This window comes from Podarcis filfolensis (assembly GCF_964270895.1).
Source record: "Podarcis filfolensis genome assembly, chromosome: 13".
NCBI classification, from domain to species: domain Eukaryota; kingdom Metazoa; phylum Chordata; class Lepidosauria; order Squamata; family Lacertidae; genus Podarcis; species Podarcis filfolensis.
In genome coordinates, this window is record NC_139615.1 from 29345114 (window position 1) to 29363143 (window position 18030).

The 18030-nt window shown below is 47.5% G+C and overlaps 1 protein-coding gene across 1 annotated transcript; it reads left to right on the forward strand.

Moving 5' to 3' along the window:
* The first annotated feature begins 246 nt into the window (after positions 1-246).
* Positions 247-17841, forward strand: LOC310747822 (endoplasmic reticulum protein SC65-like). Its single transcript, XM_083583082.1, is given in 9 exon segments — positions 247-643; positions 646-1334; positions 8703-8852; positions 10269-10440; positions 11357-11485; positions 13276-13421; positions 14593-14676; positions 16292-16436; positions 16963-17841. Coding segments are annotated over 9 exon segments (1701 nt in total). The 5' UTR covers positions 247-477; the 3' UTR covers positions 16983-17841.
* The last annotated feature ends 189 nt before the right edge of the window (positions 17842-18030 follow it).

Below are 18030 nucleotides of genomic sequence, written 5' to 3' on the forward strand. Positions count from 1 at the left end.
AAGAACCCTGGGAACTGCAGTTTTCCCCGTCACAGAGCTGCTACCATTTTGTTTAAATATATGTCGCCCATCTGACTGGGTTTTCCCCAGCCACTCTGGGCAGCTTCCAGCAAAACATAAAAACACAATAAAACATCAAACATTGAAAACTTCCCTATACAGGGCTTCCTACAGGGCTTCTCAAAGTCATATAGTTCTTTATCTGTTTGTAGGCCTCTTCCTTTAGACTTTGGGTTGACAACATTGCTGTTGACCTGCTTTTCTCTGACTGTTTTTAGCTTGCTTGTTGTGTTAGGCTGTAATGTAACTTTGCATTGCATTTCTTTTTTGTCATTCATACACATTGTTCTGAATGGATTGGGGTACAAATATGATCTATCGATCCGTCATGAATGATGCCAGCAGCAAGATAGGTCTTGGGAGAAGAGAACCTTGGTCTCTCCCACAACAAGCAACGTCAACTCGGTAGCTTCTGGGATGCCTCAGTTCAGGGCGCGGGATAATACAGTCTTGATCGGCCTCACTTTTTCCAGAACTCCAGCCCTACTCATGGAGTCGGAGGAAGAAACTGGTGGGCGGAGCCCCCAACTTATCCCGGGCGCGCTAAGACCCTGCGGAATCCGCCTGGGCTGTCCCGCGCCGCCTTCCTTCCTTCCCCCTGCTTCCCGGAGACTCCCGATGGGCCTCCAAGCGGCTGGGCAGCAGCTCTCGAGCACCGAGCCGCCGGCTGCTTGGGCGGCATGGAGCGGCGAAGCCGGGGGCTCCTGCTGGCTTTCGTGCTCCTGGCCACGGCGGCGCCTGAAGGCGGCGCGCAGTATGAGAAGTACAGCTTCCGCGGCTTCCCCGAAGCCGAGCTGATGCCTCTGCAGAGCGCCTACGCTTACGCGCTGGAGCAGTACGAGGCCGAGAACTGGCGGGAGAGCGTCCGCTACCTGGAGGCGAGCCTGCGCCTCCATCGCCTGCTGCGGGACAGCGAGGCGCACTGCCACAAGGAGTGCGCCGCCAGCGAGAAGTTTGGAGAGGGTGCCGTTTTTGGAGAGCCTGCAGAGGGCGTCCAGGGCACCCCGGCGCATGGAGAAGACGAGAAAGGCGCCGCCGCCGCGCTCGGCGAGGGCGCACGGCCCGGCGCGGAGTTTGCAGAGCCGGCCGGGGGCGCGGCGGATGAGTGGCGCCGGGAGATGGAGCTTTTCGGGCTCGTCCTGCAGCGCGCCTCGTGCCTGCGGAGGTGCAAGCGCAGCCTGCCCGCCTTCCAGCTCAGCTACCCGCCCGTAGACACGCTGCGCGACTTCCAGCGCCGCACCCCTTACCAGTACCTGCACTACGCGCTCTTCAAGGTGAGCCAACGGGGAGCGCGCGCAGGGGGACGTCTCGAGGCTTTCTTGGAAACCATGTCAATTAATTGCGTTTCAATCAAAATATTAGTTAATTAAAATCACTTCTAAACAGAACAACATCTAAGCGACATACAAAAATAATATTCAAAGCATATGGTAGACAGTCTGGGTAGCTCAGTTGGTTTGGGCACAGGGCTGATAATGCCATGGTTTCAGGTTCGATCCTCCAGTATGGGACAGCTGTATATTCCTGCACTGCAGAGGGCTGGACTCACTAGATGATCCCCAAGATCCCTTCCAGCCCTACAGTTCTATGATCTAAATATTGTAAGCCATGGGTCGGCAAACTAAGGCCCCGGGGGACAGATCCGGCCCAATCGCCTTCTAAATCCGGCCCATGGACTGTCCAGGAATCAGTGTGTTTTTACATGAGTAGAATGTGTCCTTTTATTTAAGATGCATCTCTGGGTTATTTGTAGGGCATAGGAATTTATTCCCCCCCAAAAAAAAATATAGTCTGGCCCCCCAAAAGATTTGAGGGACAATGGACCGGCACCCTGCTGAAAAAGTTTGCTGACCCCTGTTGTAAGCATTGTAAGAAGTACTGATGGTTCCCAGAGGTGGTTGACTGTCCGGTGTGTTTTAGTAAAAGCAGAGGCAGGACATCTGTTTTCAGTGGGCAGATCTTACCCCTGAAATACAGGAAAGAAGAACTGATTGGAATAGTCCTTAGATGAAACAATGCGCTTTTCTTTCCCTGTTGGCTACAGAGAGTTCCCAACCATCAGATATCAGGCAGGAAAAGTTTATAGACAAAGGGAGTTCTTTCCAGATGTGGGTTTTCACATCTCTTCCTCTGGAGACAATGCATTTCATTAAAAGATGCCACCACACAGGATCTAAGGGCCTTCTCAGTACTCTTGTGTTCCCAGAACCCCTTCAATATTTCTAAGAGCAAAATAAGCTCCTGTTCGGCCTCCAGGTTTGCACCGGAGCCTCTTTCTCAGCTAATGTTTCCATAGCTTCTTCGGATCTGGGGTTCAGAGTGACCAGTAGAAAACATCCAAGGCGTGTTACTTCTGCTGGCCCCTTCAATGCACATCAGGGGACCTTATCTATGGGTTGCTTCTCATATTATGGCCTTCCTTCACGCGCTCCAACCAACTGAGCTATCCAGCTTTCAGGGAAGGTACTTTCTCTTCTGCAAAGATACTGAATCCTGCATGTGGAAAGGTTACAGTGTCAAGGAACTATAGCCAGTTCCTGTCCCCTGAATGAAAAACTCACTTGTGTGATTTGTTTCATGTAGATTCCCCTCCCAGAGCACCATACTTCATGGTCTTCGCAGGCTATGATTCCTCAACACGTGTTCACACACTGCCTAATGAGTGATCATTATGTGTTACAATGTAACAGTACAGGCTCACAGTACAGTGGTACCTTGGTTCCCGAACGGCTTAGTGGTTGAACAAATCGGCTCCTGAACGCTGCAAACCCAGAAGTAGGTGTTCTGGTTTATGAACCTTTTCGGAAGCCAAACCTCCGGCGCGGCTTCTGCTTGAGTGCAGGAAGCTCCTGCAGCCAATCGGAAGCCGCGCCTTGGTTTTCGAACTGTTTCAGGAGTCGAACAGACTCCTGGAACAGATTAAGTTCGAGAACCAACGTACCGCTGTACAGTATTTCTAATATGGAAGTTCAAGATGTGTGCTGTTTCCCTCTGAAGACATTCCTTTGCTTGGGGCCCTTTGAGCAAGTCAAGAGCAGGAGACAGACCTGCCTCAAGCAAGCCCCCCACCACCAACAAGCCCCACTGCTCTCAGCACTCCCAAGTCATCCTTCATTCAAGTTTCGTACGTATCCCGTTCAAAGCCCACGTCACTTGGTATTAGCGTGAAACAGTCACCTCCCCTGACAGCCTTCCATTTGGGAGGCTTCGCAACAGCCTCGGACGTGACAATCTGCAGATGAGGAGTTTGTGCTCATTCCTATGCACTTTCCGAGCTGGGATTTTTGTGAACTGTTGAACAGTGTGCTGTGTGCATCTTATTCCCCATCCCTGCCTTTCCAAACCCGAAAGGTGCTACATTGCCAGTGAGGAAACTGTTCACTTCCTCCTTTTCTTTGCCTCTTTTTCCTTCTCCCCGCACTCCCAGGACCCTTTCTCTTTTAAGTAGCTTAATCCAGACAGCCTGGCTCTTTAAATCTGGGCCTCCAGGAGGAGCGTTAGATGAGCAAAGCAGTGCCTTTTGCCAGCAGCTTCTGGTCTCTCCTCCCCTTCTCTTTCTCCCCCCACCCCGCAAATCTCCTTCACCAATGAGGTAGCCTCCCCTGGCTTTCCTGGACCAGAGGCATTTCAGATGCCACGTCCCACAGCTTTCAGACTCCTGGAGGAGGTGGACACAGTTGCGGAGAGATGATCAGATTCACTTCTGATCTTCCCTGGACTTCTTGTTCCTTGGCTGTCTCTCTTGGTGGAGTTTCCAGGCTGTTTAACCCTTTGTCTGTGTACCAAAGTGATGCTAGGAAAGCGGCTAGACTTTTGGGAAGATGCCAGATTTTTGTGTACTTTTGGGCCTGGAGGTGTGCTCTGCAATGTACATCACATGATCTAGAACAAGGGTCGGTAAACTTTTTCAGCCGGGGGCCGATCCACTCTCCTTCAGACCTTGTGGGGGGCCAGACTATATTTTTTGGGGGGGGGGGGAGAGAAATGAATGAATTCCTATGCCCCACAGATAACCCAGAGATGCATTTTAAATAAAAGCACACATTCTATTCATGTAAAAACACCAGGCAGGCCCCACAAATAACCCAGAGAGGCATTTTAAATAAAAGCACACATTCTACTCATGTAAAAACACGCTGATTCCCAGACCATCCGTGGGTCGGATTTAAAAGGCAATTGGGCCAGATCCAGCCCCTGGGCCTTAGTTTGCTTACCCATGATCTAGAGTGTGGTGGGCTGGTTTCAGGAGGGCAGTAGGCCTCACTGTGGGTTGCTGGGGGGTTTTCCACACTGTCTCTCCTATCCAGGTTCTCCTGCACCTGCTGGAAAACACACAGACGGGGCGGGTGGGTGTTGGATTCTGTTTCTCTTGCCTAGTATTAGAAATTAGTGACTGGTGCAGGTCCAGTTGCAACCCTGTGGAAATCTTTGGATGCCAGGTTAGCAACTGACAACTCCATCTAGCTGGCCTCTCCAGCTCTCTTAAGCAAGTAAGCAGAAGAGCTTATTCAGTGCATTTATATCCCACCATTTTCTCCAAGGTGTACATGGTTCAACCCGCCCCCCCCTCAGTTAATCTCTACAATGACCTGCGAGGTAGGTTCAGCTAAGAGGCAGTGACTGGCCCAGGGTCACCCAGTGGGCTTCATGACTGAAGTGGGGATTTGAACCCTGATCTCCTAGGTTCTGGTCTGACACGCTAACCACTACACCACACTGGCTTCCTAGAGTAGTTCTGCTATGGGGCAGCTATATAAAGTAAGTAGGTGAATAAATATGGGGAAAGCAAAAGGAGAAGGCTCTGAATTATTTTTTTCTTTGAAGCTTGAATTTGTTTTATTCTGGATTGTTTTATTTGAGGTTTTAATGTGTTGTAAACTGCTTTGAGATTTTTTTTCCCTTTAAAATATAAAGTGGTATAGAAAATCATCATTATCATCATCACAATGCAAAAAAGGTGCCTAGGCATTCTGCTGTGGCAACCGCAACCTAGGTTTATTTATTTTTTAAAATAATTTTTATTTGGTTTTACAAATTCATTCACACAACTGAAATTCTTGTGGATATTAAAATTAAAACAAGATTCTTCTGAATCTTAGGACTTCCCCCCTCCATTCCATGGGTTCTTTCAATACCTTTGTCAACTGCATATTATAAATTCATCCAAATTACATTCCCCCATAGTCTTTGTAACATTGCAAGGGTTATTTAAAGCCTGCCAAAGAGTTAGAGTGTTTACAGTGTTCTTTTAAATACAATCTATATTTGTCCCATTCTCCGTTGAAGTTTTGATCCTCCCGATTTCTGATTTTCCTGTTCAGTCTTGCCATTTCTGCATAGTCCAGTAGTTTCATCTGCCAGTCCACCTTCGTAGGCATCTTGTCACCTTTCCAACTCTGGGCAAGCAGCATCCTGGCAGCTCTAGTAGTGTACATGAACAGTCTTTTCAATTCCTTTGAAGGAAGCGAAGGAAGGCAACCTCTGTTTAAGGTGCCATTTGGCAATTAGTTTGAGTTTCTGAGAGTCTGAGTTTCTAGCACTGCTCTCGCCTCTTTGCTGCTGACCTTTGGGAAGGACTGTAGCTCAGGGATTTACATGCAGAAGGTCCTGGGTTTCTGGCATCTCAAGGTGGGACCTCCTAGATGCATAGCTTTCACCCACGACCCTTCTGATTCAAATTAAGCCCCTTCTGCTGTCCACCCACAAAGTGTATTCAGACGCCCCATGGAGAGGAAACTGTTGGAAGGGCAGGGTACTGTGGATGGGGCCCCTTCTCCATTGTATTCCCGGCCTCACTGCCAGTACAGTTGTACCTTGGAAGTCAAACGGAATCCATTCCGGAAGTCCATTCAACTTCCAAAATGTTCGGAAACCAAAGCACGCCTTCTGATTGGCTGCAGGAAGCTCCCGCAGCCGATTGGAAGCCCCGTAGGACATTCGGCTTCCAAAAATAGTTCACAAACCGGAACAGTCACTTCTGGGTTTGCAGCATTCAGGAGCCAAAACATTCGAGAACTAAGCTGTTTGAAAACCAAGGTACGGCTGTATTGTCAAGAAGTCCATGCAGGTGCAAATGGGACTTTTTAAAACCAGGTCATATATGGCCTTTGTAAAGTCAGCTTCACTACTATTGGAAAGAACTTAGGTTTTTAATACTTTACTTTTTTTAAAAAAAAAGCCAGTTTCTAGACCTCATTAGAAACTTCCTCTCTCCAAAAAAAAAAAAAAACTTGCACCAGAAAATTTGCAGAGATACATTTTTTAAAAAGAAAATGCGAGGGCAGAATTGGCTAAAGAGAGGGCTGTTTTAGACAGGTGAGGGCAAAAGAAAAGAAAAAGGTTTTGAAAATCCGCATCTCTCTTCCCAGTGCCACCAAATGGCCTGGAGGAGAATCCAAGAAAACCAGCAGAGATAGTAGGTTGTCCCTGTGCTTTTCTGCACCCTGAATACAGTAGCTCCTTTCTTCCCTCTGGAACAGATGAGATGCTCCCAGTGGTGAGCTTTCCTTCCCACGTCACCATCCTGGCATTTGACACCATGATGAGAACAGCAGGCATGAACTTAGTGGAACTTTTCAGACGAGAGAGAGAGAGAGAGAATGCAACTGTTGGTGGCAAATGTGTTTTTTAACTTCAAGTGTTGGCACTGGATGGCAGCCTGGCAGTTCCGTGCTGCTGACTCAGGGGCTTTTAGTTTAATGGGTATGGAAGTCTGCTTTTTAAAACTCCCCGTTTGTAGGGATTGCTTTCCTCTGAGCACATAGGTATGCAAGCCATTATCTCTTTTTTCTATAACTTATTTTTTTATGTTGTGTCTCAGGTTTCACCGTCCTTTTATTCGCCTGCATGATCTCAGAGGGGACACTTTCGTTCCAGATAATGGCTCTGCTATGTGATCACACTCCATTAGTATTTCATGAAGAGCATAACATTCTTTCTTTCCTCTTCCCCTGCCCAAGAAGGAAAGCCCATTTCTAGGCCGTAAGATGCAAACCAAACCATTGCTTGGTACAGGCCTACCTCAGCTCCCAAACAGCTTGGCTCTGGCTCCCGAATGCCGCAAACCCAGAAGTGAGTGTTCCGGTTTTCGGACGTTCTTTTGGAAGCCAAACGTCTGACGGGACTTCCGCGGCTTCCTGTTGGCTGCGCAGCCAATCAGAAGCTGCACTTTGGTTTCTGAACGTTTCAGAAGTCAAATGGACTTCCAGAGCAGATTCTGTTCGATTCTATTTGCTTCTAGACCAACAACAGCCCAACCTCCCCTTCAGAAAGGAATGGAGATTAGTTGTGTTCTGAAGCTAGCAACAATATTTTGTATGGAAAAAATAGAAACGGGACCAATTTTTTCAAAAACATTTAGGTAAATTTCAGAAAATTGAGGATCTGGGGCAATGCAATCCCACAAATGCACACATAATCCCTTACAGTCTGCATTTGTTTCAAAGAAGGTGCAAACTGCGTAATATTTAGTGAAAATTTTCAAAACTTTGTTCCAGTCCCTAGTCTTAAGAACCGCAATTGCCTTTGCATAGGTCATGCCAGCAGGGGCTGATGGGAGTTGGAGTCCAATAACATCTGGGGGTCCTTAAACCATATGTCTTCTCGCTGAATGACAACCTGATCTAATCCTGATTGCAACAGCAGCATTTTATTTTTTAAGATAATCTTTATTGATTTTATGATTACATATTATACATATACACCTTACTTTACATTTACATTTACTCCTAAGAGTTGACTTCCCTCCTTCCTTCTTCTGGGTTTTTTATGTCATCTCTTAAGTTTTTCGCATTGTCTTTATCGATTTTGTGTATTGTTGTTCTTCTTCTTTCAACTTTATCCATACAGTGTCTATATACAAATAAATTTTTCTGTATATACACGTCTTGTTGTTTGTTTATATTCATTTACAGATACAATTAGTTACCTTGATTGTATTTTACATTTTAATTCATATTGTCATTTAACATCCAATGAAGTTTCTTTTAATTTCCCATTATGAGATTTATTTCCATTCTACTGATTTCACTATTTCACCTTATCCTATGTATAAAATAAACTTTTCCCATTCTTTTTGGAATGTTTCATCGCCCTGTTGTCGAATTGGAAGCAACAACAATTGCCAACAGTAGAAGAGTGGCAGTACAAGGTCATGGAATATGCGGAAATAGCCAAATTAAACAGCAGCATTGCACTGTGGGTTAAACCACAGAGCCTAGGACTTGCCAATCAGAAGGTTGGTGGTTCGAATCCCCGCGACGGGGTGAGCTCCCGTTGCTCGGTCCCTGCTCCTGCCAACCTAGCAGTTTGAAAGCATGTCAAAGTGCAAGTAGATAAATAGGTACCGCTCCGGCGGGAAGGTAAACAGTGTTTCCGTGCGCTGCTCTGGTTCGCCAGAAGCGGCTTAGTCCTGCTGGCCACGTGACCCGGAAGCTGTACGCCGGCTCCCTCGGCCAATAAAGCGAGATGAGCGCCGCAACCCCAGAGTCGTCCACGACTGGACCTAATGGTCAGGGGTCCCCTTTACCCTTTACCTATTGCCATATATGGTAAAATAAATTTGGAAGTGGACCCACCAAATGCAGGTGGGTCTGGAAAGCATGAAACCCTCTGCTTGAACTACTTTCCCTTGTTTTCCCTAGGCAAATAAGATTGAAAAAGCCGTGTCGGCCGCGCATACTTTCCTGCAGAAGAACCCCAAGCACGAGATGACCCAAAAGTACATGAACTATTACAAAACTATGGTCGATGTGGACGAGTACCTCATAGACTTGGAAGCACAGCCCTATGAGGTGAATGGAGCAAGGGAGGTTTTTGGGGGTGGCTGGGGAAAGAGGGATCTTATTTCCTGGAGCGGGACCACAGTCGGAAGCCTTATAGGAGAGCTCCAAAAGTCTCCTGGACTCCAGCTGCCATCATCCCTGGCCATTGGCCACACTGGCTGAGGCTGATGGGAATTGGAGTCCCAACAACATCCAGAAGGCCTCTGGTTCCCTATCCCTGCCTTCAAGGGCTTGGATGTACACAGGGGCAAAGAATCAAGTGTTTTTGTGGCAGGCGAAAGGTGTCCATTGTTGTGGAGGGTGGGCCTGCTGGTTTCTGCAAGCCTCTGTGGGCCAAAAAGAAGGCTGAACCAATCTGTAGTGCTTACCTGGCTGGAAAATGAACAAAATAGGGAGCTGGATAGAGTTGGATGTGTAGAGAACCAAGAGAACATTTTCCCTCCGCCCACAAGTGGCAGAAGTACAGGAAGGCAATTTTATATTGGAGAATGACGGTTCATTCAATAAATGGATTCCTCTCCCAGCTTAATATGATGGTGGACTTGGGTGCATTTATTCAGTTTGGTCAAAAACTGTGTTGCATACAAAGTCAAGTTCTTATCTATCTACAGTCTCTGTCCTTACATTGGCTAGAATCTGTCTTTTTCTAAAACTCTGAAAAGTAACCATGGACCAAGTAAGCTAAGGGCAATTTGGGGAAAGCACTACATAAGGTGCTTAAATGTCATGGTACTTTTTGAGGAACCCAGAAAACTAACTCTGTGAAGTTAGAATCCAATGAACATCCGGGATCTAGAAGGCACCATGAACCCTCTCTGTATGTTATTTCCATGTGGAGGCAAAAATGTTTAAAGGAGGCTCAGGGTTGCCAACCCCCCAACTACCAAGAGAGCCTCCTCTGTCGATCTTAACACCTGAGAGGCTCTGTGAGGAAGAAGGTATTCAGATATTTGGGGTCTACGTCATTTAGGGCTCTAAAATACTACTGTGAGCACATTGAATGGGCCCAGAAACAAACGGACAACCAACTCAGCATTTTTAAAACAGGCTACATTGTTGGGCCGTTGTTGGTTTTAGTTTTGTTACCGAATTTCAATAATTGGGGGCCGGCTGGCTGTTTTCTTGTTTGCCACTGGTTTATCTATTTGCTGTGTTCTGTACGCTGCAGATCCCTTCAGAACACCTCACAGAAAATGCTTTGTGAATGAATAAAGAATAATAATATATATGTATGTTTTTATCTTGTGCAGGCCTTGGAAGGCCTTTGGACTTAAAAAATGACAGCCTAAAAATATTTTAAATTAAGAGAAGAAAAAGAAGGCTCAATGGGGATTCGCCCTTTTATGGCCATTCCTTGTTAAGTTCCAGGTCTGTGGGCTTCTTTGTTCAACCTGACCTGCCAGTCTCCCTCCTCCCTGTTTTCAGACTGTTTTTGTGCGAGCGGTGAAACTTTACAACGCTGGAGATTTCCGGAGCAGCATTGCCGACATGGAGCACGCCCTGTCTCAGTACTACAAGGCCTACGAGAACTGCTTGACTGGCTGTGAAGGCAGCTACGAACTCCGTGAATTTAAGGATTTCTACCCCGCCATTGCAGGTGAGGGCACTGGGGAAGGGGCAGCCATTAAAGGTAAGGGCAGTGACGGCTGCCATCACAACAAAGGAAGGCCACTGAGGGAAGGTCAGCCATTATTCAGGTAGGCATTGCAGTCTGTCCTTGTTCTATTCCGAGCTCTCATTAGCCTGGTGGCTGTTTCTGGTGGCATCCAGTGTGGTGCTGTGGTCTAAACCACTGAGCCTCTTGAGCTTGCTGATTGGAAGGTCGGCGGTTCGAATCCCCGTGATGGGATGAGCTCCCATTGCTCTGTCCCAGCTCCTGCCAACCTAGCCATTCAAAAGCACACCAGTGCAAGTAGATAAATAGGTAGCGCTGTGGCGGGAAGGTAAACGGCGTTTCCGTGCGCTCTGGTTTCCGTCATGGTGTTCTGTTGCACCAGAAGCTGTTTAGTCATGCTGGCCACATGACCCGGAAAGCTCTGTGGACAAATGCCGGCTCCCTCAGCCTGAAAGCGAGATGAGCGCCGCAACCCCATAGTCACCTTTGACTGGACTTAACCGTCCAGGGGTCCTTTACCTTTACCTTTTACAGGCATCCACAAACTTATGTGTGATCATTCATTCTTGTCATAGTAAACTATGACTTGGTCCAAGGTCTCAACTTGGCTCATTCCTTTGAGAGAGCTAAACGGGAGCCAAACCCAGACATATCCAAGGAAAGTGGAAACTGTGGGGTTAGGTATGGGGAAGTTAGCTTCCAGAAAAGTGGGGAGGCTGTTACAGCTGCATACATTTGCCTGTTGAGCAAATTAAAAGTTAGCTGCAGAAGACAATTCCATAAATGGTTACAAAGGGTGATAAAATCTCTGAAGCTTCCTAGCTACCTGGCAGCCATCAGTTGATATAAATGTTTAACCTTGTGGATTCCTTCCTTCCTCTACCCACCCTCTCTCCAGATCACTTTGTCGATGTCCTGCAGTGCAAAGTAGACTGCGAAACCGACTTGATCCCAAATGTAGGCGGCTACTTTGTGGAGAAGTTTGTGGCCACGATGTATCACTACCTTCAGTTTGCGTACTACAAGTGTGAGTCCTCAGGGTGGGGAGGAATGTTGCTTCGGGGAGGGTTGGTCGGGTAACTAGCAGATTGTTGTGGAATTCTCTAGTTTAGGATCTGGCCAGCATTCCCTCTTCTCCTCGCCCCTATCCCAGGGCAGAGGTTTCTTGTCCTGTGCCCCACACACTCCATTTCAATCTGCGGAACTGGCACTGTACCAAATGCTCATTATGCACTGGTAAGTAATCGATCTTTTCAGTGTGGCAGTACAGTGGCGTAGCGTGGGGGGTGCAGGGGGGGCTGGCCGCACCGGGCGCAACATCTGGGGGTTAGGGTTAGGGGGCGCAAATCCACGGGTTAGGGGGCACAAATCCACGGGTTAGGGGGCGCAAATTACTTGCCTTGCCCCGGGTGCTGACAACCCACGCTACGCCACTGTGGCAGTATCTACACTTTGGAACTCCCTGCCACTTGACACCTTCACTGTGCCTTAGATGTTGACATGTGTGTTTCATTATTTATTTATTTTTACTGTTAATTAAGCTTATCTTTAAATGTATTTTTTTAAAAAAATATATTTTTAAAACCTGGCTTTTATTTTTTAAGTGATTTTTCCATCAAAACAAAAACAACAAGAAACAATCAAGAAAATATTTTCACCCACGTTAAATGCGTATATGAGAATTTCTTCTGCCGCATTAACTGGCTTTTTATTATTGTAATCTTTCTTGTAAGCTGCTTAGAGGCTTTACTGGAATCAAGCAGTATATTTTTTTTATAAAAAAAAAATTAAAGGAAAAACGAAAAATCACCTAAGCTGCAGAATGCCACCAGCATAACAAAAGATAAAAATAGTCCACCAGGTTTATCAGATTCCTAACATCTTAAGAGAATTAGAGTTTCCTATTCCTCCACTCATTGTGGCATCCCAATCTCTCTGATGTTTTTGCAATTCCCAGAGTGGTTTGACAGTCGATCCCTGTATCCATGAAACTCTGGGAAGTGTAGTTCTGCAATACAAATACAGTGGTACCTCAGGTTAAGTACTTAATTCGTTCTGGAGGTCCGTTCTTAACCTGAAACTGTTCTTAACCTGAAGCACCACTTTAGCTAATGGGGCCTCCTGCTGCTGCCACACCACCAGAGCACGATTTCTGTTCTCATCCTGAAGCAAAGTTCTTAACCTGAGGCACTATTTCTGGGTTAACAGAGTCTGTAACCTGAAGCGTATGTAACCTGAGGTACCACTGTAGGTTCTCCTGACAGCTCTCAGCACCATTAACAAACTCCAGTTCCCAGAATGCTTTGGCTGTTAAAGTGGTATAATAGTGCTTTAAACATATATTGCAGATATATCCACAGTTGCATCTAGGTGACGTCATAGACTGAGACGTTGCCGGGGGCAGGGGTGGGATTAGAACACCCAGAGTAACCTATCGGTAGGGCCAGCTGGGGCTAAAATTACTTTGGGGGCTAGATCTGGCTCACAACATGCCAGCTGGCCTAGAGGACATTTTTATCCCTGTCTTTCTCTTCTCCCTTACCCCTTTACCTCGCTCCCAAATGATGTGTATGTTACATTATGACTTATTTATAAACTGCGTTTTGGGCCAAAGCCCCCCAAAGACGTGACCAGCACATTTCTGCAAAAAAACACAAACCAATCGAAACAATATAAAATAGCAAAATCACCAAATGCTACCCACCAGTCATCCTTGATATGCAGGTGGGAGCTGCGTTCATGCTCTCGCCAACAGACAATGGGTGAATGAAGTGCTTCTCCCACTAATTTGCCCTCTCTCTCTCTCTCTCTGCACAGTGAATGATATCAAGAATGCCGTGCAGAGTGTGGCCAGCTATATGCTCTTTGACCCTGGGGATGAGGTCATGCAGCAGAATCTGGTCTATTACCGCTTCTATCGGGAGCGCTGGCACCTGGAGGAAGGCGACTTCAACCCACGGCCGGTAAGGGCGTGACTAGGGGGCTGGCTGAAGGAGTAGCCTTTTGCAGCAAAACCAAATGTACCGTATTTTTCGCTCTATAAGACGCACCAGACCACAAGACGCACCTAGTTTTTGGAGGAGGAAAACAAGAAGAAAAAAAAATTCTGAATCCCAGAAGCCAGAACAGCAAGAGGGATCTGGCTTCTGGGATAGCCTCTTGCTGTCCTGGCTTATGGGATAGCCGTGCGCAGCCTCCCCCAGGCAGCAGGATAAAGGCTTCCCCTGCCTAGAAGGGGCTGCACGCAGCTAAGGCAGAAGGCTCCCCCAAGAGCCACACTCCCTTTAAAGAGCCACGTGGAGCGTGTATGTGGCTCTTGGGGGCTTTTCCCCGAGAAGGGACTGACGGACTGCCCTTCTCCCTCCTCGGGGAAAAGCCCCCAAGAGCCGCACACACGCTCCACCCGGCTCTTTAAAGGGAGCGCTGAGTAGAGCCTCCCGCCTGCATTTGCTCCATAAGACGCACACACATTTCCCCTTACTTTTTAGGAGGGGGAAAGTGCGTCTTATTGCGTGAAAAATACGGTACATTAAGTTTCCAACATCCCTTGGCGTTAAAAATACAGAGTGGTTGAGGCAACCCAGCCAGATGGGCGGGGTATAAATAATAAAATTATGATTCTATATTAAATTAGAAATTGTGCAACCTATTGTGCAGAGCAACTCATTGTGCATTCTTAGGCACATTCTGCCCATTTTTTTCTGCTTCCTCTTGTCACGGGGAGGGCCAAAGATCAGCCCCATGACCACTGGAAACCTCGCAAGCCCCTTTGGAGATTTCAGCAGCTGTTGGCTCCAGACTTTCAAGTCATTCGGTCTTGAAGCTTCCTTCCTTTTAAAATGAAAGCTAAGATCCGGGCTTCTGTGCTCAGATGTGCAGTGCCCAGAGCTGAATTAACAGAGCGGCTGGGAAAGTGTTTTCATACTTAGAATTGCAGAGTTGGAAGGGAACCCCTTCCAGCGCAAGAATCTTTTTCCCAGAGTCAGACTCGAACCCACAGCCCTGAGTCTCGTGCTCTGCCTATGGAGCTTATCTCCTTGGTGGGCAAAGCCTCTTGTCAGGTAGCTGAGGGGGGAAGGGGCCTCCCTTCCCACCCTACCGTCCTCCGACGACTGACTTCTGCCTCATTCACAGGAGGCCTTGCGCTACCACAACCAGACATCTGCTCAGAAGAAGCTCTTGGAGTTTGCCAGGCAGTATCTCCAGCCAGACGATGAGGTGAGAGGCCACAAGGCCAGAGGCAGGATGACACGGCGACTGCCAGAATGCTTCATGAGAGAGGCCCAAGCTCATATCCTGGCTTCCTGGGTGGCTTGGGGCCAGAAACACACACACACACACACACACACACACACACACACACACACGGTCTCTGTCTAATGTGAACCCAGGGATGGGTAACCTCAGGGCCTCCCCATTTTACCCTCCAGGCTATTTTGACCAAGCCATGCCTACCTGTCAGAGGTGAGAGGCAGGTAAAGGCTGGGTCAAAAAGGTAGCTGCAGGAACCGCCGATCAACTGACCTGACCTACGCCACAGGAAGAGCAGTGGGGATAGGAAGGTGATAGGCCAGGCATTCCCAAGCTACGGTTTGCAGACCACTAGGGGCCCATGAGCTTCATTCAGGTGGTCTATCAAAAAATAAAATTAAATATGGTTTGAAATCATGCAGAATCTAGCCCAGCAGTATAAAATGTGAAATAGAAGCAGGCATTCAGTTATCGTATTCCCAAATGGGAGAAGGCATAGCAAAAACAAGTCCTGCAGCACCAGCAAAGTGTGCAGATTTATTGTGGCAATTGTCCCATCAGATCTACCAAGGTGTTGGATATTATTTACACGTGGGAATATATATATAAAACTAATGTCGTAGTGTGAAGTACCGTTCAGGAAGACAGCCATGCCTTTTCTAAGTTATTCCCTTTCTCCTCCTTCTCTTCTTCTTCTCTCACACACAAATTCTCCATGTTTCTTCTAATTGGGGTTTTCCAAAGGCGGCTGATACCTCTCATGAGGCTTGATGGCCAGCAGAGTATCAGCACTTGGAGAATGAGTTCACTATTAACATAAAGGATACAGACGCAATCATGATTTCACTGCCCTGGCATCCAGAGAAGCCGACTCCTTTTAGTTCCTTTGAGTTTTGCTCATCTCACAAACATCTGTAAACGATCTTAGGTGATTTATGGAGTTCTTACCTTACATACAGGAAATGCTAGGAACATTGTTTTGTTTTCTAATTGATTATAGCTTGGTACGATGCTACCTTTTTTGCTAAGAAAAAGAAAGAAAAAGGTTGGCAACCTTGATTTGTAGATAATGTTTTGCTATAAATATATCACACTGCTCGTCTATACAGTGGTACCTCGGAAGCTGAACGGAATCCGTTCCGGAAGTCCGTTCGACTTCCAAAATGTTCAGAAACAAAGGCGCGGCTTCTGATTGGCTGCAGGAAGCTCCTGCAGCCAATCGGAAGCCCCGTCAGACATTCAGGTTCCAAAGAATGTTCGCAAACCAGAACACTCACTTCCGGGTTTGCGGCATTCGGGAGCCAAAACATTCAACTTGCAAGGCATTTGGGATCCAAGGTACGACTGTACTTGGAGGAGTCAGCTCAGTTCCAATCAACCTCCACCTTGCCACAGCTTCTAAGATTACATCAGGCATTATCCGTGTGATTTGAAGACATTTTGACAGTCATATGGACTGGAAACTTGGTAATCTTTTGATACGGGATTCTATGCCCAGTTTCCTCATTCTGTGGAAGCAGCACACACTCTGCCCTCTCAAGCTGTTATGCTTTGTGTGACATCTTCTCCTTTCCTCCCTCAGGCGGAGGTGAGCGATGGTGAGGAGAGAGCGAAGGATCCGGCTCTGCCATCGGATGCCGAGTTCGAGGGCATGGGTGACTACGAAGAAGGGTTTTTGTCCCAGTGGTGGCAGGAGCCGAAATCGAAAGGCGACAAGGCCGACCAAGGTTATTAATAGCAACGTTGAAAGGCCGGACCTTTCTCCCTACTGTGTGGCTTGGTCCTGTGTCCACACTCCTACCCTCCCTCCTGGATTCCTTCACACCCCTTCCTGTTTGCCATTGCGCCCCCCCTCCTCTCTGTGTCTCCAATGTGCTGCCTCTGCTCCCATCCATGTGTGTCTGTCCAGCCGTTCGCCTGCTGACAACGCTAAGCTTGGCTCTAGAGCTCAGGCAGCTCCCAGAAGGCATTGCAAAGAGCGTTAGAAGGATAGGAAAGGAGAGAGCTGTTGTGGCTCCCCGGTGGGTTGGCGCCGATTCTCCTGCATGCCCCTCCCCTTCCTCTTGCGTCCAAGTTCCGGAGCTGGCAGGTGGACTCTTGTGCATGCTGCATGGATCCTGGAGGGGGCAGCAGTGAGCACGCGCATCGTGGCATGACTTCGCTGGAGAGCGCAAGCAGCATTTTGGCAAGTATTCCTGCACCTGCGAAGGCCGAGGACGGACTCCTTTAACGCACTGTGTTCTTTGTTCACAGAGACAGAGGGGCTCGAATGAGCGGTGTGGTCCCTGCATTCCTCTGTAGGTGAGGGGTGCGTGTTCTGATTCCTTGCGCCCACCAGGGTTGAAGTGGGCTGTCTGGAACCGGCAGATGCGCCCCTGATGGTGTTCCAACAAGATCCCTGCCTTGGAACCTCACCCTCCTGGCCCTTGTTTAAGATTCTTCCAAGGCTGGGGGTCTTCTACCTCCCGGTACCTCCTGCATAGAACTTTCCAGTCCACCCCAAACGCAGTTGGCTGAGCATGGGGTGCCTCTGAGCCAATCCAAGGTGCTGTGTTTTTCCCCCATGGTACTTCGCTTTAGGAGAGCCCTGCTTCGTAACAAACCTCCATGCAAAAGTGGGAGAGGTGAGCAGCACAGCGTCTGCTTCTGATTTCACCCCAGGCTCTGCCAGTGTGGCCTCAGATATGCTGGGAGCCAGTGACTTTGGCTATTCAGGCAAACACACACACACAGACACACGGAAGTGATCTATCCAACTGTTTTTTGTTTTTTTTTTAGTGCCACTGATTTCCCAATGGGACCAAATTTAAGCCATTGACCCTTTCCTCACAGAACATTGGCTCTCTTAAGAACCAGGCTCCCAGCATGCATTGCTCTGTTTTTGCCTGGTACTGACTGTTCAGATGGTGCGCTAGACCTTAGCAGGCACTGGCTCCCTTCTGACATGGTTCTAAAACAGAGCGATAGGTACGTTCAAATTGGCTTGTCAAGTGCCTTCTTAAACCTCACAGAGTTGCCTTTGTAATGTTGTTGTCAGTTAATTTAATTTGTTTTGTTTTTCCTTGCATTGTACAGATTTCTTTTTGTTACAATTTTAGCTGGATTTTAATAAAATACCTCCCAGTTCTTTTATGACTGTCTTCTGAGCGTGTTGGTTCTTTTTCTTTTTTTAAAGACCTATTATCCAAGATCTGCAACCCTTTACCGTCTCACGGCTTAGAGAAGAGCTTCCTCTGTAATTATTTTGTGCGGCAAAGCAGTGGAGGTTTAGGATCAGAGTTTTCCTTCTCCTAGATGGGCTCCTTTCCCAGGTTGACGAGT